This window comes from Talpa occidentalis, unplaced genomic scaffold (genome assembly GCF_014898055.3).
Source record: "Talpa occidentalis isolate TD23 unplaced genomic scaffold, MPIMG_talOcc4v2.1 talOcc4.10, whole genome shotgun sequence".
Lineage (NCBI taxonomy): Eukaryota > Metazoa > Chordata > Mammalia > Eulipotyphla > Talpidae > Talpa > Talpa occidentalis.
This window is the reverse complement of record NW_023600993.1, coordinates 17,809,964-17,833,397: the sequence shown is the minus strand read 5'-3', so window position 1 is coordinate 17,833,397 and position 23,434 is coordinate 17,809,964. Positions and strand designations below refer to the sequence as shown.

General features: G+C 44.0%; 1 protein-coding gene across 1 annotated transcript in view; it reads right to left on the bottom strand.

Annotated features, from left to right (window-relative positions):
* The window catches only part of LOC119257280 (ubiquitin-conjugating enzyme E2 E1), a 59,079-nt gene extending 36,403 nt beyond the window's left edge, over positions 1-22,676 (bottom strand). Inside the window, exons 1-3 of the mRNA XM_037525103.2 lie at positions 22,552-22,676; positions 21,258-21,442; positions 17,730-17,780 (exon numbers count right to left, since the gene is read on the bottom strand). Coding sequence (XP_037381000.1) covers positions 17,730-17,780; positions 21,258-21,409 — 203 coding nt within the window. The 5' untranslated portion in view covers positions 21,410-21,442; positions 22,552-22,676. The remainder of the gene's footprint in view (positions 1-17,729; positions 17,781-21,257; positions 21,443-22,551) is intronic.
* Positions 22,677-23,434: the final 758 nt, after the last annotated feature.

Sequence of the window (23,434 nt, the reverse complement as noted above, 5' to 3'; positions counted from 1 at the left end):
TTTCAATCACTAAGTATAATGTGTATTTCTTAAAAATTAAATCTATATTTAAAATCTTAAGGATAAATATCCACACCCATATATACAAATTAACAATGAAAGAATGAAACTGACTTTATTTGTGCTCTAATGAGTTCAACTAAATACTAATTTCTCAGAAACTGATGTTAACAGCTAAAGAAATACATTGGTAAATTTACACAACCACTACTAAGAACTATAATCTGTTTCTAATAACTATAATCTGTTTCCATAATCATTCAAACTTAAAATGTATCTCCTGGTGTTAGGCACAAGAAAAAAAGTCAGATTTTTAAAAACTTTGAGAGACAAATACAAATGACTATAAATATGATAAATGTGTTAGGAGGTGTGTGTATACAGTGCCACAGCACAGATGATAGAGAGCCATGTGGGATCAGTAACTTTTATATGAGCTTTAAAGAATATCAGGATAGAGGCCCCCCCTGGTAGTGCAAGGTGTTAAGCACCACACTATGAAGCTGACCGTAGCTTCTGCAGCATGAGTTTGATCCCCAGCCAGCCAGGGAGAAGCCCACATGGCACAGCAGACCTCTCCTGTCTCACCCACTGCTCCCCTCAGCAGTGTGTTTCAGTCAGTCTGCCTGTTCTGTTCCCCACTCTCTCTGGTGAATCCTCTCTCCCCCACTCCCACATCTCTGGCCTGTACCCCAGCTCTTGTATGCGTAAATAAATAAATCTTAAAAAAAAAAAAAAGAGAGAACACCATGATGATCAAACCCATGTGGGAGAACATCCAGAGGCAGACGCCAGTATGATGACACATTAGCAACAGCTATGTCAAGAAATGATTGTCTTTTTTCAATTTAAATACAGTTTTGCTGAATAAAGGTTAACAGGCAGTAATAACTTGAAGTGAGGTCTACAATTCAGCTCTTATAGCCCTAAGAGGCAGTGGGGCATGATGGTTAGGCACACGGGCTTTTAAGTGAAGACCTAAATACCAGCTTCCCCATTTAAGAGCTCAGTGACTTTGGGCAAGCTACTAAATCATTTTAAGCTTCTATTTTCCTCATCTGTAAAATGAGAATAATAACCATATTCACAAAGGTTATCTGCTACCATTATTATTTAAGCTTTTGAGTTTTGAAATTTCCATTGCACAGAATATGAACCAGAAACTAAGTTTTGTATGGTTAAGTCTAAAGAATTGTTTAGATTATCATAAATCAAGCTTTTTACTGTCCCTTCATTATTCTATAGAAAGTGAATATCCAAATACTGGACACATTCATATCCTTTCACAATATAATTAATAAAATTCGTTTTAAAATCAAATATAAATTATTGAAGTTTTTTTGCAATTTGAATTATTTGGGCTGTTTCCATTTGAGGAAATACCCATGTTACATGTCTGCATTGAAATTTTGCCCCTTCAAGAAGTTTGAATGTGTAAATTTTGAATTGTCATGTGTGATAAATGGGGAAAAATTTTTCTTAGGGCCTCTAAGATGTTTATTACTAGTTCAAAGGGAGAGATCATGAAAAAATGGGTCTTTCAGTAAGAAAAATTACCTTTCTGTAAGAAATGATGTAATAATTCCTTATCAACGCAACCCAAAATCTCCTGTAATGGTTTATTAAGATATGCTGAAATTGGGGCCTCCCTGGTGGCACAGGGGTTAAAGACAGTGCTATCAAGGTATTGCCAGCCACTGCAGCATGAGTTCGATCCCCGACCAGGGAGCTGACCCACATGGCGCAGCAGACCTCTCCTATCTCACTTGCTGCTCCCCTCAGCAGTGTATTTCAGTCAGTCTGCCTGTTCTGCTTCCCACTGTGTCTCTGGTGAATCCTCTCAATGTACTCCCCCTCCCACCTCTGGCTTACACCCCAGTTCTTGTACGCATAAATGAATAAACCTTTAAGAAAAAAGGTTTCTAGAGCACTGAAAAAAATCAAACACTGAGTTTTAGAAACTGAAGCTTCAAATATACACCTAGGATTGAATACAGCACTACTCCAGTCTGTTTACTAGTTTCATCACCTGTGTTTGGCTGTCCCCTTTCATCCAAATGCTCCAACTACTGTAACTTTAAATTACGGTAAAATTATTACTCCACAAAAGCATCTATCAATCAAGGAAAGTAGAAAGGATTCTCTCTATAGTCATATCACACAGATATGGGGCTTTGTACTATACTGATCAATCTTTTAAGTATCACAGGTAACCACCAAGTGGGGCCTGGCATGAGGTACAGTAAGCTGCCTCCCAGACCCCCTCAGTTCCCTAATTTCCTCTCTGAGTTCACTCTCATTTGCTGTTCTGAAGCAGGGAAAGGCCAACCAATGCTTCCACCCTGGTCACTCAGGCTGACAGTGAGGAATGCAGGTAGCAGGCAGGTTATTAAGACAAGTGAGCAGTTCTTTTACTGGCTAAATATTCATCTCAAACCACTCACACTCACCAAGCCTTGTATGTCAAGATAAGCTGATTATTTCCCTCAGAGGTGTATAAATTTACGTGGCATGTCAGTAATTTTTATGACATACCTACATATAATATATGAGTGTAACAGGCATGATAGAGATCTAAATTTAATAGATAGGACTGATACATCTCATATCCAGATTTAATACAGAAAATTACTGAATCTCTGATCATAAGGGGGAAAGATTTACAAAGAAAATCTCCAAAATCTCTGTTTTTATAAGTTGGGGTCTTTAGCCGTATTCTTCAAGTCTAGGCTAACTGTAGTGTTCTATCACTCCTCTACTTAAAACTCTCCGATCACCATCTACTGAAATTAATAAAGCCTGACACTTGTGTGCCACACTTGGCTCACTCACACTCTCTAACCACTCTGGCCTTCCCCTGCAGCACCTGTTTGCTGTCTTCTGTCTTCAGGCCTAAAATCTCCTTCTTATGGTCAGCACTTTGCCATCATTCAGGGCCATCTCCCCAAAGCAGTATCTACCACGGCCCCAACCCGCCCAATCACTAGTTATGCCACTCTCCCGCTTTAATTTTATAATATTGTGATCTGAAATTAACTTGATGCATTTTTTAAAACTGTCCCTCCCCCCAACATGAATGTAAGCTCCTTAAGAGTAGGGACATTGGGGCCTCCCCGGTGGCGCAGCAGTTGAGCGCTGGGTTGCGAAGCTGCCCGCGGCCTCTGCGGCGCTGGTTCGATCCCCGGCTGCTCCCCAGCCACCGGAGGAGGGTCCCACATGGCGCGCAGACCTCTCCTGCCGCCCACTGCTCCCCTCTGCAGTGTACCTCGGTCCTTCTGCCTGCTCTGCTCCCCGCTCTGGTGAATTCTCTCACCCTCCCGCGCTTCTGACTGTACCCAGTGCTTGTATAAACAAAAACAAACAAATAAAGAAAGAAAGAAAACATGCCTCTATATAAAAAAAAAAAAAAAAAAAGAGTAGGGACATTGTCTTTTTCATCGCCACATCTTTAGTACCTGGCACAACAGGGAACACCCGGTAAGTGTGAAGAATGAATGACTGAAGGTGAGGAGCAGCTGGTTACAGCTTAAGTCAAAGGGTCACGCACTGTCAGAAGTCGGGGCAGTCACAGATGCAACTACTGGCAGGGCTGTCAAAGATTCGTACGCTGAGCGCAGTGAGTTAGAGTCAAGCCTGCGGAGAACACAGGTGGGGCAGACAGGAGACAGCCCCACCCACCCCAGCTGAGTCATTGATAATCCTGCCCGCCTCAACACACTTGCAAAACTACCAGGAAGATTTAACTGGAACAAACAAAAATCTGTTATTGGTACAAAGAATTCTCATGATACAAATGTAGTATGTTCAGTACATTACATATTTTTAAACACTCAAAGGGCAATAATTACTAATCTATTGAGCTTGGTAAATACCTGTTGGGGAATGAATCATACCTATGTAGTTTAGGTCCATAAAAATTCTCACAAACAGAACACAATCGTATCTCTTCACAAAGTCAAGGTGGGGGAGGGAATCAGATGAAGGGTGTCAAAAGGTACAAACTTCGTTGTAATATAAGCAAACCCTAGGGATGTCATGTAAACCCAATGTCCATAGGGATGTCATGTAAACCCAATGTCCATAGGTCATTGGTCAATGTCCATAGGCTGTACAGTATATATGAGAGTTGTTAAAGAGAGTAAGATCCTAAGCAGACTTCTCATCATCAGAAATATTTTTTTTTTTCCTTTTTAAAAATCTGTATGTGCCTCCCTTGGTGGCACAGGCAGTTGAGCGTAACGCTGTGAAGCTGTCCACAGCCTCTGCACCGCCCGTTCCATCCTGGCCAGCCGGTGAGAATCCCACATGGCGCAGCAGACCTCTCCTGTCACGCCCGCTGCTCCCCTCAGCAGTTGTATTTCAGTCAGCCTGCCTGTTCTGCTCCCCACTCTCTCTGGTTAATCCTCTCACCCTCCTGCTCCTCTGGCCTGTACCCCGGTTCTTGTATGCATGAATAAATAAATCCTTTTAAAAAAAAATAAAAATCTGTATGAGATAATGGATGCTGAGTGAACTTACGAGGTAATCATTTCATGAGATATGTAAGGCAAACCACTGTACATCTCACACTTAAACTTACAAACTTTATCTCAATAAAGTGTCACAAATGATCTCTTCTCTGGCTTAAGGGAGCATGTCCAGAAACTTCTGAGAAAAATTCACCTTTTCTTCCTTGAAGGGGCAGGAATGGGAGGGAGCACACTAGGCTGAGACAAAGTCAGAAATGCAAGAGTGAGATTTTAATCAGACAGGACAATGCAAATTAGGCCTACAGTAACGTCACCATGTCTCCTGAAACTTCCAGACCCAGTCAGGGACTTGCCCAGGCAACAGGATAGCTTCCATCTCATCGGATGCCCTCCAACACCAGAATTCAAGACTGAAGTTTCACTTAATACAAATAAAAACAATTACCCTCTGTCATCAATTTTAACTGAGTTAGAAATTTCTCAAAGTTATGTGAATAACTCATAAGGGATTTCTCCCTTAACTACACATTTATTTTATTCTTTTTAAAGATTTTTATTTATACAAGAGCTGGGGTACAGGCCAGAGGTGCGGGAGGGTGAGAGGATTCACCAGAGACAGAGCTGGGAGCAGAACTGGCAGACGGACCGAAAGCACTGCTGAAGGGAGGAGTGGGCGAGACAGGAGAGGTCTGCTGCACCATGTGGGTATCTCCCTGGCTGGCTGGGAATCGAAACTGTGCTGCAGAGGCTGCGGACAGCTTCATAGCACTGTGCTCAACCCGCTGCACCACCGGGGAGGCCCAACACATATTTATTTTAAAGACATACTGGAGGATAACTTCTAATTGTTTGAATTGTGAAACATGTAAAAACCCACTGCTAAATAGTTAGTGTCAATAAAATATATCATATTTTTTGAGACTATAAAAATGTAGTACCTTGGGGTCTCCCTGGTGGCACCAGGGATTAAGTCTCAGCGCTATGAAGCAATCTGCAGCCACTGCAGCACGAGTTTGATCCCTGGCCAGGATGCTGACCCACATGGCACAGCAGACCTCTCCTGTCTCGCCCACTGCTGCCCTCAGCAGTATATTTCAGTCAATCCACTGTTCTGTTCCCCACTGTCTCTGGTGACTCCTCTCACTCCCCTGCACGTCTGGCCCTCACCCTAATTCTTGTATGCATAAATAAATCTTTAAAAATAAATGTAGTACCTTGACTGATGACTTTTCTGACTAAAAAGATACCAGTGAGATCATTTAGGATATGAATGCAATACTTCCTCTAAGTCCTCTACAGTCCAAATTTAAACAGGAATCTGGTGTCCAATTTTTTATATCTAAGCTACTGTGTACACATCCAGATCTGATGGGCACTGATGTATGTGTCTGCACTTTGGGAGATTTTCTTATGTGAAATTGTTAACTGCCTTCACCAATGACTCTAGGTGTCTTACTGCCCCCTGGCTTTCTGCAAGCAATTTAGGAGTATGTGTCTTCACAGGACTAATTGGGGGGGGGGGGTGAACACTCTCAATCAATTATCAGTAGGATCAGGAGCATCTGGGATAATCTAAAACAAATTAATAAAATGTGATCAGTAGCTAGCTAAAAAAATGTGTTTTAGTGATATTTAAGCATTCCAGGTACCTCCAATGCAAAGCATTAACAAGCCAATCTTAGAAGCCAAAATTAAATGTGAACACCTTACACTGTGTTAAAAGTTAACACATACATGCACTCATTCTAATACATTAATGAGTGTGGACAGAGTACAAAACATTAATGCAATCCAAAGTATGTTAAAGAAAAAAGTTCCAAAATGGCAGTAGCAGTTTACTGATTTTCCAATTTAACCTAACCACCGCCTAATACTTCCGAAATAAGTCCTACAAAAGGGATACATCAGGATATGATATATGAACCGGCACTATTTACTTATGGTCCCTATAGTCCAGTCAGACATAAGGATCACTTGGATTCAAAGGAGTTTAATCTAGTAAAGAATTTTACTTTTTCTGATGGGAGGAGAGGAAACCCTACCCATAAAAAAGAATACTAATTTGAAAACAAAAAAGATCCTCTCCCAAGAATATACACGATCTTAAGAAATTCTGTGCTAAAGTATAAAAATCAGGAAATACTAAATCACTTCCCTAAACAAACAGCAGAAAAGCTTGTTTTGTTTTGTTTTTTAAAGATTTATTTATTTACACATACAAGAACTGGGGTACAGGCCAGAGGCATGGAGGGTGAGAGGATTCACCAAAGACAGAGTGGAGAAGAGAACAGGCAGTTTGACTGAAATACACTGCTGAGGGGAGCGGCGGGCAAGTCAGGAGAGGTCTGCTGCGCCATGTGGCAGCTCCCTGGCGGGGGACAGAACTCCTGGCGCAGTGGCTGCAGGACAGCCTCATAGGTTGTGTCTTAACTGCCCATGCCACCAGGGAGGTCCAGCATAAAAACTTTTAACTGGAAAGAGGATCACAAACACCTTTTTCTTCTTGAACACCATTTCCTCTTAGAACTGCCTTGCAAGGGATATCAACAAATTTGAAGTAGTAAAATCAAAACGTTACTTGTGTCTTCATCTTTTCCACCTGACAGTATTTTCAGTTGATCACTCTGCCTCAAAATACTTTACACTCATTTTCTGACATCACAATCTCTTTGATTTTCCTTCTGAATCTCAGCCATTCTGCTGCCTTCTCCTGTAGACTAGGTCCTAGGTGGCCTAGTCGCCATTGTGGGCCCTCTTCTCAAACCCCTTACTCTTCAGGTGAACTACAGAGGTAATCCCCAGTTGTCTAACTTCTGTTTACCACCTATATTTGAACGCCTCTTGGTATCTTTCTCAAACCTAACATCCAAACGGATTCGTGTTCTAAGGTGCCTTCATCCCAACACAAACACTGCAAACATACCATAGCCCAATCTTCTCCCCATGGGTAAATCATCACCACCATCTACCTAATTTAAATCATTCCTGGTCTTTCTCTCATCTCCCACTAGAATCCATCAGCAGGTTTAGATGTTTGAACCCATCTCCACACCACCACGTTCATCTTAGCTACCACAGCCAGTGACCTGGAAAGGAAAGCACTCCTTTCTGGTCTCCCTTCTTCCCCAGCTATTTTCCACACAGCAGGAGGGTGGGAAAAGACAATTAAATCTTACTGAAGTAAAGTCACTTCTTGCCTTCAAAACCTTGAAATGACTCTCCACCTTTCTTAAAATGAAGGCTAAAGACTCTACCATAATTTCCATGATCCTGTATTACATGTCTCTCCCCACATCTCAGGGCCTGCGTGATTCCCTCCATCTGGGGTGTTCTGCCTGTACTTCTCTTTTTTTAAGATTTATTTATTTACACAAGCACTGGGTATAGTCAGAAGCGTGGGAGGGTGAGAGAATTCACCAGAGCCAGAGCGGGGAATGGAACAGGCAGACTGAAGAAGCACACTGCTGAGGAGAGCAGTGGGCGGCAGGAGAGGTCTGCGCGCCATGTGGGACCCTCGCCCTGCGGCTGGGGATCGAACTGGCGCTGCAGAGGCTGCGGGCAGCTTTGCAACCCAGCGCTCAACCGCTGTGCCACCAGGGAGGCCCTTGCCTGTACTTTTCACAAGGCTATCCCTTTCATCTCATCTTTCCAGTCTTTGCCTAAATGTCATCGGAAGCCTTCTCTAAGTAACCTCCCACCCCCATTTTTCTCCATCACTACACTTAATTTCTCTCCTACTAGCCAACACAACTTGTAGTTACTAATCCTTCTACTTGGTTGCTGTCTGTATTGCCTAACATTCAAGTTTCACAAGCCAGAGGTCAGAGTTGTTTCAGTCACCTACACAGACAGCAATGTCTAGCACACAACAGACGCTTTAATGAATTTTTTTTTTTTTTTTAAGATTTCTCTTTTTATCCATACAAGCACTGGGTACACTCAGAAGCGTGGCAGAGTGAGAGAATTCACCAGAGCCAGAGCGGGGAACAGAACAGGCAGACCGACGAAATACACTGCTAAGGGGAGCAGTGGGCACGGCAGGAAAGGTCTGTGCGCCATGTGGGACCCTCGCCGGCAGCCGGGGATTGAAACTGGCACTGCAGAGGCTGCAGGCAACCTCACAGCCCAGTGCTCAACCACTGTGCCACCTGGGGAGACCCTCCAATAAAAATTTTTTTCAGATGAATGTGATCTGAATTCATGCTGCTGTAATTTTTTTACACTGCTTCCTGATTATAATCCTGACATTTTGCTTTGCATCCTTTCTAAAACTTTTCTCTAAGCTCATTCCAAGCTGCCTAATATTTGAAAAGCATATCTGAATATGCTTCAGAATTTCTATAGCACTTAGTAGAGTCCATCCCACATCAATTTTCCATCAATTTAAATAGATACAAACACCCAATGTCTTGGCATTATACATAGCAATCATCATTTCAATGCTGGTAGACTCTACTGGGACCTGTCCATTGATTATTACTATTTAAAATGTAGTATCAATACAGGTCATTATACACTAATCAGATTTGATACCTGAGGCAAGTGCAGTGTTGAATGCCATACATGAGTTGGATAGTGCTATTCCTTTTACTTTGCCCTGGTATTTCACTTTGTCACTTTCAGGTTCTGTTGAAGGCAGAAAGAATTCCATTTTTGGCGACTTTGTTAATTAAAGTACCGTTGAACAGTATGCAAAATCCAGTGACAACTTTTAATTATGTTCAGCCTATGAAAATCCTTGGCTTTGCAGGATGTTCCTGACTCGGGTGAGACATCACTATGGGCTTCCATAGGTTTATCAGCTATGTAGTGTGGCATGGACTCTACAAAAGCAATTCATAATCACTTGCATATTTGTTTAAAGGAAAGAGGCACTAGCATACAATTCTCCAGCAAAGTTTCTCAGAGGATTAGAAGCATATTCTGACACCATTTACTAGGTCTTTTGTTTCACTTCAGAGCATGGCTGCATAAGAGAGGCTGAGTAAGAATGGGCTTATTATAAAATCCCTGTTCACTCCACTGATAATGGGGAATGTGTCAGATCTCAGGCAGTGCCAGATCTCTAACATAACCTGTATCTAGAACAGTTTTAGGATTTGGGGGAACAGCCTTAGGAAGCCCAATTTATTCTGCACCGCTAAACCTACTTACTTGTTGGTAAACAGTAATTAAGTCAAGACTTGTGCATCAAAGGTATTTATATTTTCTTTGCACATTTTCTCCATCTAGCCTGTACCATTGATCCCGTCTTTTTCATCACATTGCAGTCCAGAGCTCCTCTGTGACTATAGGAAGGTGAAAATTGCCAAACTACTTGAGTGCCAACTCAAAAAGACTGCCAGCAATGGACAGCTGTGAAATGTGACAGCAATTTCCCGAGCTCTTTCCATTATTTTCTGAAGAGGGTAACCCAAATTAGGTCTTTGTGTTTTAACAAATATGTATTGTTTATCTACTCCTTCCTGGACACTGTAGTGATGCAAAGACATAATCCCTTCTCTCAAGGAACTTAAAAAGTTCACTGGGAAAGAACAAACCAAATAATAGGGGGGACAAGGTGCTGCTTCTTTTCAGTTCTATACAAGGAGATGGAGTGTTATTCAAACACCCAAAATCCTTCTAATCCTCTAGAAAATCGTCACTATCTGAAAATTCCAAGAACCAGTCTTTCCAAATGCTCTCCACTTAGGACCTCAGTTCCATACTCTATCACCTTCTCCACAATTGTGTTTTAAAAACATTGCATCTCCTGCTCACATTTTCACTCATCCTTTCTACTTGCAGCTTCCAGAATCTCAGCCTACCAAGCAGATTGTTAACTTTATACTTTAAATCTTTACACATTAAAGTCCAAAGAAAAAAAATCCCTTGACCCCCCCTCCCCACCCGCCCGGGGTTTTAAGAAACCTGGCAGCTTTCCTCTCTGCTTCTCTTTTTCCAGGCACCCTTCCTTTCCAGACATCCCTAAGAGCATGATTCTCAATCCCACTCTTCCCCGTGCCAATCCCAAGTTCTTTATCATCCAAACTTTCAAATCTCATGTAGTCTCTTCAAAACCAGTCCCAGTCTCAGCACCCCCGCCAGCCCAACTCAGATTCAAGGCCTGTAAATCTAAAGACATGCAAGCATCAGGATGCCTGCGGCTCACTGTCAAACAGTTCTGCAAAATACATATATAAGGATAAAAGAGACAAAGCAAACAAGGTGAAATTTTAATAGCTGATGAATCAGAGTGAAGGATGGTGTTCCCTATATAATTCTTTCAACTTTCCTGTATTTTTTGAAATTATTCCAATGGAAAAGTTTGGGGGGAAAAAAACCATAGGGGATCAGAATCAAAAGACAAGTATGATGGTCCCTTGTCTTTTAGGGAGTTTACAATCTACTTAAGTTTGTCTGATTTAATTTTAAAGTGGGCAATGTAGATCTGTGAGTTCAATGATTAATAATAAACTTAAATATATAACTAAGGGTCTATTAAGCAGCAGCAACATTCTAAGTACTATATTGTACATGGTCTCCATGAGCAATCTCCAGGTCACCTAGTTCCAACCAGCTCTACTCAAGCCCTGTTTATCTTTCTCCAGATACTCAGTAACTGGATTACACTCCCAGACCAAAATGGTTTCACTGGTTCTCCAGCATCTATGAAATGAAATCCAAAGCCTAAGGAACACCACAAATTTTGTCTCTTTTAGTCACAGGTTTATTCACTATTGTCCAATAACACCTGTTTCCCTCTGCTCTTCCTTTGCTTACACTGTTCCCTTCATTACAGATGTCCCTTACTCTTCCCAACTCACTTCTCATTTGTTCTATGAACCCCCTTCCCAGATCACCGAGTGCTCCAGCTTCCACACCTCATACCCAGGCCACATAAGTAATCTCTCTTTCCTCTGAACCTTTATAACATGCTATGTGCCTTTATTACTTTCCAAAAACTATTCAGGTCTCCAAGTACTGTTCAAAATCCATGCGTGGTTTCCTCACCATATGAAAACCTTGAAAGCAGTGACCTTTTATGTGGCACTCAAGATTCATGACAGGAATTTAACTTTAGTATCCTTTAAAAGAAACCCTAAACACTTAGTGTTACATCCTACATTATAAGCATTTTTCCTCAAAATACTGATAAACATTTTAATAGCAGTTCTTTCTAAATATATAACAAAAATTTACCATTTTAGGTTAAATTTCAGTACCATTAATTATATTCACAATATTGTGCAACCATCAACACAGTTTCCAAATTTTCATTACTCCAAACAGAATCTCTGAAATAATTGCTCACATTAACAACAAATATTCTGAAAAAGAAACTGATTCAATTTACAATAAGCACCAAAATCAAAATACTTAGGAATAAAGTTAACTAAGGAGGTAAAAGATCTCTATTCTGAAAACCACAAGATACTGATGAAGGAAATCAAGGAAGACGCAAATAAGTGGAAAGATAGCCAGTATTTATGGACTGAAAGAATACTGTTAAAATGTCAGTACTACCAAAAACCATCTATAGATTCAAGTGATCCCTATTAAGATTCCAATGGCATACTTTAAAATAGTAGAAAAAAAAGACTCCTAAAATATATATGGAATGACAAAAGACCCCAAAGAGCAAAACAAACCATAAGCACAAACAAGAGGCATTTCCATTTCCTGATTACAAGTTATACCATAAAACTATAGTCACCAAAGCAGTATGATACTAGAATGAACAAAGACAGACAAATCAACAGAACTGAGAGCCCAGAAATAAACCAAAGCATGTATATAGTCTACTAATATTTAACAAGGAAGCAATGACTATCAATGGAGAAAAGACAGTCTCTTTAATAATGGTGCTGATGGGCCTCCCCGGTGGCGCAGCGGTTGAGCACTGGGTTGCGAAGCTGCCCGCAGCCTCTGCAGCGCCGGATTGATCCCCAGCCACTGGGCAAGGGTACCACATGGCATGCAGACCTCTCCTGCCACCGGCTACACCCCTCAACAGTGTACTTCGTCAGTCTGCCTGTTCTGTTCCCCGCTCTGGCTCTTCTGAATTCTCTCACCCTCCCACACTTCTGACTGTACCCAGTGCTTGTATAAATAAATAAATCTTTAAAAAAAAAAATAATGGTGCTGAGACAATTCCATATTCATGTGTAAAAGAATGAAATTGGACAGTATCTTACATGACTCACAGAAATTAGCTCGAAATGGATTGAACACTGAAACGTAACACATGAAACTCCTAGAAGAAAAAATAGTTTGAATAAAGCATCCTGACATAGGTCTTGGAAAAATTTTTTGGAGATGACACCTGAAGTGTGACATTTCCAAGGTTCATCCATGTTGTAGCAAGTATCAGAACTTCACTCCTTTAAATAGCTGAAAAACACTCTATTGCATTCATTTATTGCATTACGTTTATCCACTCATCTGCTGATTAACACTTGAATTGTTTCCACTTTTTGACTTATTAATATTACTGCTATGAACACTGGCAAGTATCTGTTTGAGTTCCTGTTTTCAATCCATTTGGTTATATACCTTAGAGTGAAAGGAATCCCTGGGTCCTACAGTAATTCTGTTAAGCTTTTTGAACAGCAGTGGTACAGTTTTACAATCCAGATACATGGTCTTTTGGTAAACACAAAAGCCTCAAGAGATTCTACTCATCTAGTAAGTACTTTCTGGATAGACTTCCTTACTTTCTAACCAGCCAAGCCCCAGATGCTGATCTTATTTCCAGGAACTTGACCCTGGTTTGGGTGCTATTTTGACTGTGTTGACTCCAGTTTCCTAGTTCTCATTATTTTGCGACACTACTTATATTCACAAAAAGGCAGGCACACTGCAGTGGTAACTCTCCAAATGAAAATAGTAATGAAGTTAAACATCATTCAGAGGGTGATGGCAGTTATATTCTTAGTGCATTTAGTAACATCAGATGAATGAAAGATACATAAATGGAAGGGTATTTTTCATCAAGTGAGATGATTCAGGATTCTGCAAATGACTTCTTTTGAACCTATTTCTTATAACTGAACAACCATTTAAAACATGCTAGGCTTGGGGCCTCCCTGGTGGCGTAAGGGGTTAAGTCTCAGCACTATGAAACTATCCGCAGCCACTGCAGCATGAGTTTGATCGCCAGACAGGGAGCTCACCCACATGGCACAGCAGACCTCTCCTGTCTCACCCACTGCTCCCCTCAGCAGCGTATATCAGTCAATCTGACTCTTCTGTTCCCCATTCTATCTCTGATTGGTCCTCTCACCAAACCCACACCCCACACACATACCCCGACCCCTGGTACCTCTGGCCAATACCCCAGTTCTTGTATGCATAAATAAATCTTTAAACAATGCTAGACTTGCAAGAGATGTATAAGCCTTTACTGTTCCACAGAAAGAATCTCTTCATTTTAAGGTTAGCAGACAGGAACTCCTAAATTGACTATTATCACCAATTCCAGGAAAATTTGTAAAGCTAGAAAAAGACAGCAATGCAAATTCACAGGGAATATCTGGAAGGATACACACAAAGAATTAAGCTTGCAGAATCTTTCTGAAAGGGGCAGGATCAGAAGAGGTCGTGAGGGGGGATGTTTCACTTTTTACTCCACCATCTTTGCAGTTCAACTTTTCAAAAACATGCATTCCTGTATTATTGTGTAATGACTTAAAATTGTATTTAAAGAAACAAACAATAAAAGGCAGTGATGGTTAAAAACAAAAAAAGATGAGCTATTAAAAGGAGCTAAATGGAAAATTTAACTAAATACCACCATCTTACACATACTGAAAACTCTAGTCTCACTTGGACTTTACCACATGAAGTAGACCAGTGAGGTATTGGACCCTTTTAATAAATGAGGAAAAGAAGGTTGAGAGAATTTAACTTCTTAAACAACTGCATTATATTAAAAAAAAAAAACAAAAACAAAAACACTATTCACTTTAACCTTTAGATCATTCAAAAAAAGAAATGACTTAACTGTAAAACTTCAAAGCCAACTTATTCAATTACTAAGAGTTCTCTCAGAAAAATTAAAAGCATTGATTTAGGTTTGCATATTTAGGAAACAAAAATAAGGGTGAAAATGTAATAAAGTCAAATAAAAGTATTTTTATTACTCTCTACCATACCTGAAATGTTTAACAACTTCTCAAAGGCTGCCCAAATAGCAGCCTTCCAAGAATCTGAATTTTTAGATTTTCAGTCACTACATGAGTGGTTTACTCATAATACAAACATATCCATTAAGTAAAACCTGAAGTTTGAAACTCTTGGGAAAAATACGTCATATACTGTCTACAGACATTTTATGTCAACAGATTAGTTATATAGCTATAACAAGTCAATTTAGTAAAACTTGAGCCCTAGGCTATAAATAACAGCTGCAAAACTCACTCTTAGTGGCCCAGGGTTCACCAGCTATCTATAAGGCATAATTTTACAATCTAAGATAGGGCTTCAGGAAACCATCACAGTAGTGAAGGTAGTATTTTTTGAGTCAAGATGCACAGGAAAAAGTCTAAGTAAATGCAAAGTATATTAAGTTGGGAGACTATTTCATCTGTGTGTGTGTACACACAAGTAGTTGAAAGATACCGAAGAATTTGGTTTATATGGTATATAAAGCAATTTTAAAATGTTCACCTAAAATATTTTTGATGTGGTCATTGAATATAATTTGTATTTTGTTCCCAAAAAAAAAAAATAACATAATAAACATTGAGGGTTTAACTTTATGTGCTCATACACTATAACATATTTAGCAACTGCATTTCACACAAGTTTTGAAGCTCAGTAATTTCCAATCCAAATATTTTTGACAAGTGCTAAAATTAGCAAACACAAGCTGTGTACCTTCAAGAGAAGAAATTTCTCCCACTGATTTGCAATAATCAACTGTTTATTGAGAGGTTATTATGTGCCAACTACTATATTTTTATAAAGTAATGGGTTTAAATTTAAAACTATATACTGAATATATTAATTATAGGCGGTCCGATGATAGTTAATAACCAAGACATGTTAACTAAAAGCCAATTATATAACTTGCTCAAAATATAATATTAGGTGGTGAAATCAGTTTCATGAAAACCAAACTATCAAACTCTAACATTAAAAAAATTAAAAATAAACATTTATATTCACTATCTTTTAATTAATACATTTTAATTGAAAGCAAATGTCAAAAAGTAGTCCAAACTGAATTATCCATTTCCATCTCCAACAATAAAGTACATTAAAAACTAAATTCAAACCCATAAGATACCAACACAAAACCACATTCATTTCAATTGACTATCAGATTGCCATATAACATTAAGACAGTAACACTAGTTAAGTCAACCAAAAGTAGAAACTGAAACTCATATTAAGCAATCCCACAGGAAAATGTTTTCAGAAAATAAAGCAGTTTTTCTTTTTAAAAGTCAAGATAGTATACATTTTCTTACCAAATAAAGATGCCTGGCTTTTTTTCTTTTTCTTTTTGGTCTGAAAGTGTCTTTAGGAAAGACACTTTTTCCTAAATATTTAAGTAGGTCAAAGTTTGTCTCCCCATCACTAAACACCCTAGAGTCATTTAGTTTGATGCTTCACCTGCTTCAAGATTTCACCTTGAAGGGATAATTAGGAAGGGTTTTTCAAGGATAAATCATTCTACAAGTTCAGCAGCACAAATGTCTCACACATGAACTCAGCAAAATCGTGTGAAACCAAAGTGTACTTATCCAATTTTTAAATGATTAATCCCATAAAAACCTTGAAAGTGTTTGCATTTTTAAATTTTTGTGCTTACGTGAAAGAAGGCTGTCATGTTTTGATAAACATTGATAGTTTTGAAGCCATACTTTAAAAATGTAGTAATTTGATTAGCTAAAGCTGTCTGAACTCACAAGATACACATGGCTGAGATACGACACCTAAGAGCAGTAACTGCACAGCACAGATCTGCCGTAAGGAACGCACCCCCCCCCCCCAACACAACCAACCAAAAAAAGCAGCAGGCTTCCATCTGACAACTCCAATTAAAAAAAAAAAGATCACAGCCTTAAGCCTAAGTTTACCTATTTCTCCACTTTCTCAACAGGCTGAAAAGATTCTTCATAGCCATAAAAAGTCCTCAAGAATTATTAAGAGCGTTTCAAATTCAAAATGACTTTCCTTATAAAACAGGAGAAAATTTTGCCAAACACCCCACACCTGACCAACATTAACAACACATGTAACCAAAATGGAATGATTAACATTTCTATTTAACCCATCAACGATAGTTTAGAAAGCATGTATTTAGAAACTAAAGCTCAGAAAGCAAAGCATTTCATTGAACTTTTTAAACCTGAACATTTCCACATCTAAGTTCTGTGGATGACCAATGAATATTTTCTTGTCAACTTCTACTCCTACCTGTAAGTTCAGAACACCTCTGAAATTTCGCATCCCCTTCCAATGCCAATTCTGAGGCACGGGAATTAGGTTAAATGTTATACTTAATTTTTTAACTACAAGAGTAACAGAATAGAAGAGCTCCCCCCCCCCAATAAAAGGCTGAAGATTAACAAGTCCTTTCACTGCACTGTTGATTAAAGTCATCAAGTCTTTCACCATGATTCAACAATAGCAAAATGGCTATTTGAAATAACATCAACTCACCAAGAAAACCTTCAAAAGTTCCTATTAAATTGTCTTGCATTTTAAACACATGCATGTCGTCCAAGTAAAGCAATTGTGAAGAAAAACACCCAATGGAAGAGTTTAAATTTGTCAAATAATTAAAGCAAAACCTTTTTATTGAAGCCACAATTCATTTCTTGACTTGGTCTGCCAAAAGTCCAACACACAATTTATATACAAATTTGAGGATCCCGAGTTTGACTTCAGGCTGCGCTCAATTCGCTAAGTAACCAGAGCAAAGCAATTTTCCAACCAAAATGTCCTGAACATCTACAAGATTTTACATCAACCTTAATGACATACCAAACTTCACAATGACGCAACCATACATCCTCCAATTCTTTTTAGTTTTGTTTTAGATATTAAAAAAGTGTTCAAATAAATCCATTACTTCTCTGCAACACAGACTGAGCTTGTCAGATCATCAATACTCAGGTTAACAGCCCTCACCTGGCTTTGGATGTGAAGCACCAAAACAAACATTCAGCAAATATAAAGCAGACTGAAACAATAATAAAAAGAAAAAAACCCAACACCAGGGTTGGAAGAACCTGAAATGCGTACAACACCGGAGAAGCAGCTCACCTGCAGTTAGGTGGAGGGTCTAAAGTGATGTCCGCCAGCTCCTTCTGAATCCTGGAGGCGGGAGAGAGACAAACGCGCGCGTCAGGCGTCGGAAGGCTCCACCTGGCCGACACCCCAACGCCCGCCGCGACACCTGGGTGCTGCGCAGGGGGGGAAGCTGCACCCACGGCTCGGGGCGAGGCCGTCGTTTAAGAAAACACCTTTCGTCCCGCGGCTGAGGCGGGCCCGGGTCTCGCTCGCGCCCGCCGGCCCGCACCCCACAGGCAGGTCCCGCTCCCGGCCGCCCGCGCTGAGGGAGGCCTTCCTCGGCTTCTCCCCGGCGGACCAGCTTCTGAATCTCACCGGGATGTGTCGGGGCACACTCACCGTCCCCGCCTCCTCCCCGCGGGACGGAGCGAGCCCAGCCCTCGGGTGGGTGGAAGGACGCCGCCGTGTCGGCCGCCGGGGTCACCCCGGCCGCTCGGCCGCCCTCCCGCCCGCGCCCGGTAGGGCGCCCCCCCAGGCCGCCCCGCGTCCCCGGTGACGAAGCCAACATGGCCGCTCCCCGCGAGGGCCCTCGGCCCGCAGTGACCCGCCCGCGGTCCCGGGCGCCGTGGGGCCGCCGCCGCCCGCGCTCCCCGCCCCCCCCCCCCGCGCGCGCCCGACGGTTCGGGCCGCGCACGCCGGCGGCGCGGGCGAAGTTGCGGGCTGGGGGTGGGGAGGGCCCGCGCCGGGTCGCTCGGCGACTCCCCCGCTCGCCTCCGCCGCGCCCCGGAACCTCCAGCCCCGACGCCGCGCGCGGGGTCCGGGCCGCGAACCGCGCCGCCCCAGCCCGGCGGGCCCCGGGCAGCCGGCCCGCGGGCGCACAGGTGCAGCCCACCCGGCTCGCGCGCGGGCCCCTGGCCCGGCCTCCCCGCCCGGGGCCAGCCCGGCCCGTCACCCCACACTGGACACCAGCCCCGGGCCCTCCACTTTTCCCTCTCCGCACCCACCCTGGACTTCACAAAGAACCCCATCCCCCACTCGCAGGCCGACGCCACCAGGCAGTTCACACCAAAGCCTGGCCTTTGTCTCTGCTTACCTAGGCGCTCGCAGCATCAATTACAACGACAAAGTTTGAGGCTTTTACGCCTCTTCCACCTTCCAAGCGATGCCTGCTATTCTTACCACCTTTCCTGCTCCTATCATTGAAAACCCTAATGGGTTATTGTACAACGTAAAAATCTCGTGAAGGCAGCGCAATTGTAAAAGACACACACACATACACACACGCACACGCACACACGCGGCAATCAGAATCACAATGGATTCTTTTCTCTTTGCAAAGGTTTTCTAAGGGTAGAAATTGAGGTGGCTGGATGTGATGGGGAATAGGATTTGAAAGGCATTGTTTTCCCACGTGTAAGTAAAGAGAAATGAAGGGTGGTGACTGGGGAAGTTCTTTAAACCTTCCTATTGGACCTACAAATCTGGTCAACTTTAGAGCTGGGGTTTGCGCACAGTCCATACTGACATCTAGTTATCTATGTCTTGCTAAATTCTATTGCTACCAACAAGCATTTCAGTTCTGAGACATTCACATCCCGGCTGTTTGACTAAAAAGTTCGGAACACCGGCTTCCTGACTTGGAACCCTGGTTTCCTGATTCTTTACCTACACCTATTAAAGCCTATGGACATAAAGCAAAAATACTCCCTCCCTGAGACTTCTTGTATAAAAATAGTTATTGACTTCACTTCTCCTTGCAACCCCACCTCTACTATAAAATACTAAAGAGAGTTGTTTCTTTAATACCTAAAAAGAGTAATACCAGACAGCTTTATCCACTTCACCTCTACAACAAACATTTGCACCATTTCCAGGATAATGGCATGAAGATCTGCGACAGTAACACATTCGTATGCTCCACAGAGTAAATCTTGTCCAGAACACTCTCAACCGGGACTTTCTTCTAGTCTAGAAACCACTTTCCAATATGCAGTTAAGTAACCTCTTACGGCCAATTCAGGCTTCTTTTTCACTCTATATGCTGCAATAGGCTCCCCCTTGCAAATTCTATGGGAAACACGTGCCTCCCAAACCAAACTATTTCACACAGCAGCTTTTGCAGAGTTCCACTAATGCAAATGTCCACCTCATGCTTACCTAGTTACACCATCCCTCTTCCATTTTTACTTTCACTAAAAACTTTAGCTGTTTTTCCAGCGACACTTTTCCCTGTAAGATATCCAGGAAGCTAGAACTGATGTTCACCTTATAGGTAAAATTACTAGTTGTAGCTTCCGCCTTTCACTTTTCTTATGACCACCATTTCCCAAACATTTCCAAACAAGTTTTTAACTCCCTTTGCGCAAATGGACAGACTATCTAATGAAACCACCACCTTCATGTAATTTAGCGACACAAAGCTGACTATTTTATATTTGGTATCTGTGCCTTTACCCCAAATATATTCATGTACACCATGGATCACTGGCAACATATAAAAATGCCAACGGCCTAAAGCAAATATCCTATCTTGGTCAAGTCAGGGTAAGTTCCAAAGTGGGCCAGGAAGAGGGCAGGCCTGGGAGAACCAGCACAGCGCTAATCAATGAGGGCCAATTAGAACTCTCAGGAAGCTGGGATGTAGTCAAATCAACTCTCTGAAAATGAGAACAATCTTGCCACAGAAGTCTAGACTGCCACACTACTTAAAATAAGTTAAATTAGCTCCATCAGTCCATGCTTAGGTCACCCAAGCATCTGACAACTTTTCAAATTTCAAGTCAGGAAGGATGACAGAATAAACTCAAACCCCATGTTCCAGCTCACTCAACTCATTGGAGAAACCAGAGCCTCGGATCTTTTTTTTTTTTTTAACTTTTTAGAAAGACACTCCTATCCAACCCACCATCCAGACGCCTTACTATTTTTCTGGTTTGCCACTTTAACGTTTAAGGACTGTCCACCTGAGAGCAGAGGGATTTAAAAATGGCATGGGGGTTCCAGGAATCTATTCTAGATCTTTTGAAGGGTCATGGGGCTCAGAAGATATTCCTGAAGGACAATGTCTGTAAATCGTAGCTTTGACACCACGACAGGAGAGGAAAGGAGCAAAGAAAAAGAGCCACTAGTTAGATTAGTTCACATATGCAACAGGTGAGAAGAACTAAGATGGTAATAGAACTCCTTTTGCTAGAACTGTCTGCGCAGGTATTAGTAATTTAGTGGGATGGCAGTCTTGAGGAGGGTCAGGTGAGTAATTACTAGGCCAAGTAATTTGAAATCAGATTTGAGGGTCACTAATGAAAGTAACGAAGATTCTTATAAACTTTGGTAAGAAATGGAAGAGGCAAGCCACAACAGCTGCATGTGGACAATGATTAAGAAGAAAAACAGAAGAGGCAAAGGAGAAAATAATTAGGGCTGCCAAGGCTCTTTTTTCATTTTTAAGAACATATAAGCCACGAGGAGCATTGAAGCTACCCTTATAGCGAAGCAGACCAAATACAGCAAGAGGAGGTTCGGAAAATAGGAAGCCTGGGGGGGAGGGGAGGAGTAGAGTACCTCTTGGCGCTGGTGGAGAGGAGTTTGGAGTTTTTGCTCATGCTGACTTTACTCTCCTTCTTCTTGGGGGTGTTTGTTTCCTTCTCGGTTTGCTGGTTTGAGGACGATGATGAGGAGGAGCTGGTGCTGGCCCTCGAATCGTCATCCGACATAGCGAACCCCCCACCCCACCCCGCAAACAGCCCCTGCAGCGAGAGGGAAACAAAACAGAAAAACGCAAACCATGCAGCGCGCGTAAATAGGGAACTCGGGTGCTGTCAGGAGAACTGTGGACAGGGGGTGCACCCTGCCGCCCACCGCCCTCCACTTGCTTTTCCAAGTCTTCGGGCCCACTAAGGTCTTTGCAAATGGGACGCGGTTTATTTCTGGCCCCAAGGGGGTGGGGGGGGACGCAAAACCGTCAGGAGCAAAAGCAAGTCGCCCCTCCCTCGCCCCCCGGGGCTCCCCTCCGGGCAGGGAGGGGAGAAGGCGAGCAGGCGGAGGAGCAGGGCAGGGCGGGGGCGCGGGGCGCCTCGGCGGGGCCGGGAGGGAAGGTCCCGGCGGCCGACGGGCCTCGGGGCTGTTTTTCTCGGCTTTCCGGGGGTCTTGGGGGGCCGGTGGCAGAGCAAGACCGCGGGGGTCAGGAGCGGAGTTTGACGAGGTCGGGGAGCGAGGAGGAGTAAGAGAGGAAGCCAAAACGGGGGGACGGAGGCGGGGAGCGGGTGCCGGGTGGGGGAAGGGAGAGGCCGGGGTGGGGGGGCAGGGGCGACGAGGCCCGACGCCCCTCCCGGCCGGCCTGTCCCAGGGCCGCCCGGGCGCCCGGCCGCGCGGCGGGGGCGGAGGTCCCGAGCACCCGCCCGATCGCCACCCCTAATGGGGGACGCGGGAAGGGGGGGCGGAGAGGTGCTCGGCCTTGCCAGCGAAGGAATAACAATGAGCCCGTCGGCCCCGGAGGGGTTAATCCCCGCGGGCCCCCGCCTGAGGGGGGGAACCCGGCTCCCCCCAACTCCCCCTCCCCCGCTCCCGGCCCCCTAGGCGGCCAGTGGGGGGCTCTCCGCACAGCGCTGACAGTTCGAGCCACAATGCCCCCCGGGGCCCCGACGCGGGCGGCCCCCGCACCCCACGCGGCCCGGGGTCCCTGCCCATCCCCCGCGGGCGGCCCCAACCCCTGGGGCTCCCCGGCCCCTCTCCGCGCCCCCCCTCAGCGCCGTGCCCGGCGGCCCGGGCAGCGCGGGTCGGGGGGAGGCGGCGAGGGGTGTCCCCGAGGCCCGGCGGCACGGCCGGGGGGCGGCGGGCGGCGGGGGGATCCCCGTACCTCTCTTTGTGTCTGGCTCCTCCGTGCCGCCGCGGCGGCTGCTGCTGCGGCTGCGGCTGGGCCTGGCCACTCGTGTCTCTCTCGCCGGGAGAGAAGCGGAAGTGCAGCAACAGCAACTATTAAACAGGCAATGGCTTCCCCCAGCCACACACGCTCCACACGCCTCCGCCTCCCCCCGGCCCGCGCCCCTCCCCCGCGCCGGGCCCACCCTCCCCGCGCCCCTCCCCCCGCACACCTCGGAGCGGGGCGCGGGCGGGACTCTGGGGACCCCGGGGAACCCTGCTCCCCCCCCCCCCCCGCCACTCCAGCGCCGCCTCGGGACGCCGGGAAGGGGGCGACGGGTGTGAATTTTCTCCTCAGTGGTTTTGAGACCCGGGTCCTGGGCTGAGGAGGGGAAGCCGGTCGGAGAGGGGGAGTCGCTGAGGCGCGAAGGGCATGGAATTGGGGGGGGTCACGAGAGGAAGTTCTTTCCAGTGAGGGTTTTGGCAAAGGGGGGGTGCTGGCAGATGGGTGGAAAAGATGGTCATCTGGGGACAAGGACTTTGGACTGGGGAACGCCGCGGGAACTCCTCCTGAAAAGTGGAGCTGTTTAAGGGGGGCAAGAAGAAACCCCGCGGCCGGGTTTCCCTTCAGGCTGACGCGGGCTGCAGCCTCTGGCCGTTTACCTGCTGGGAGCAGAGGTCGGTGTAGGCACGCCTGTGAGAAAATCCCAAACTAGGAGTTTTCTGCTTGCTCGGGCGCGTGCAATCTCAAAATTTTAGATTCTTCCGGCCTCTTTTTATAGAAAGTGGTGTGGTTTTATAAAAAGTGATACAAAGGACTTCGTGACAGGTAAAACCAACGTGTATAACAAGCTTCAAATGTGAGCAATCACTGGGAAGAA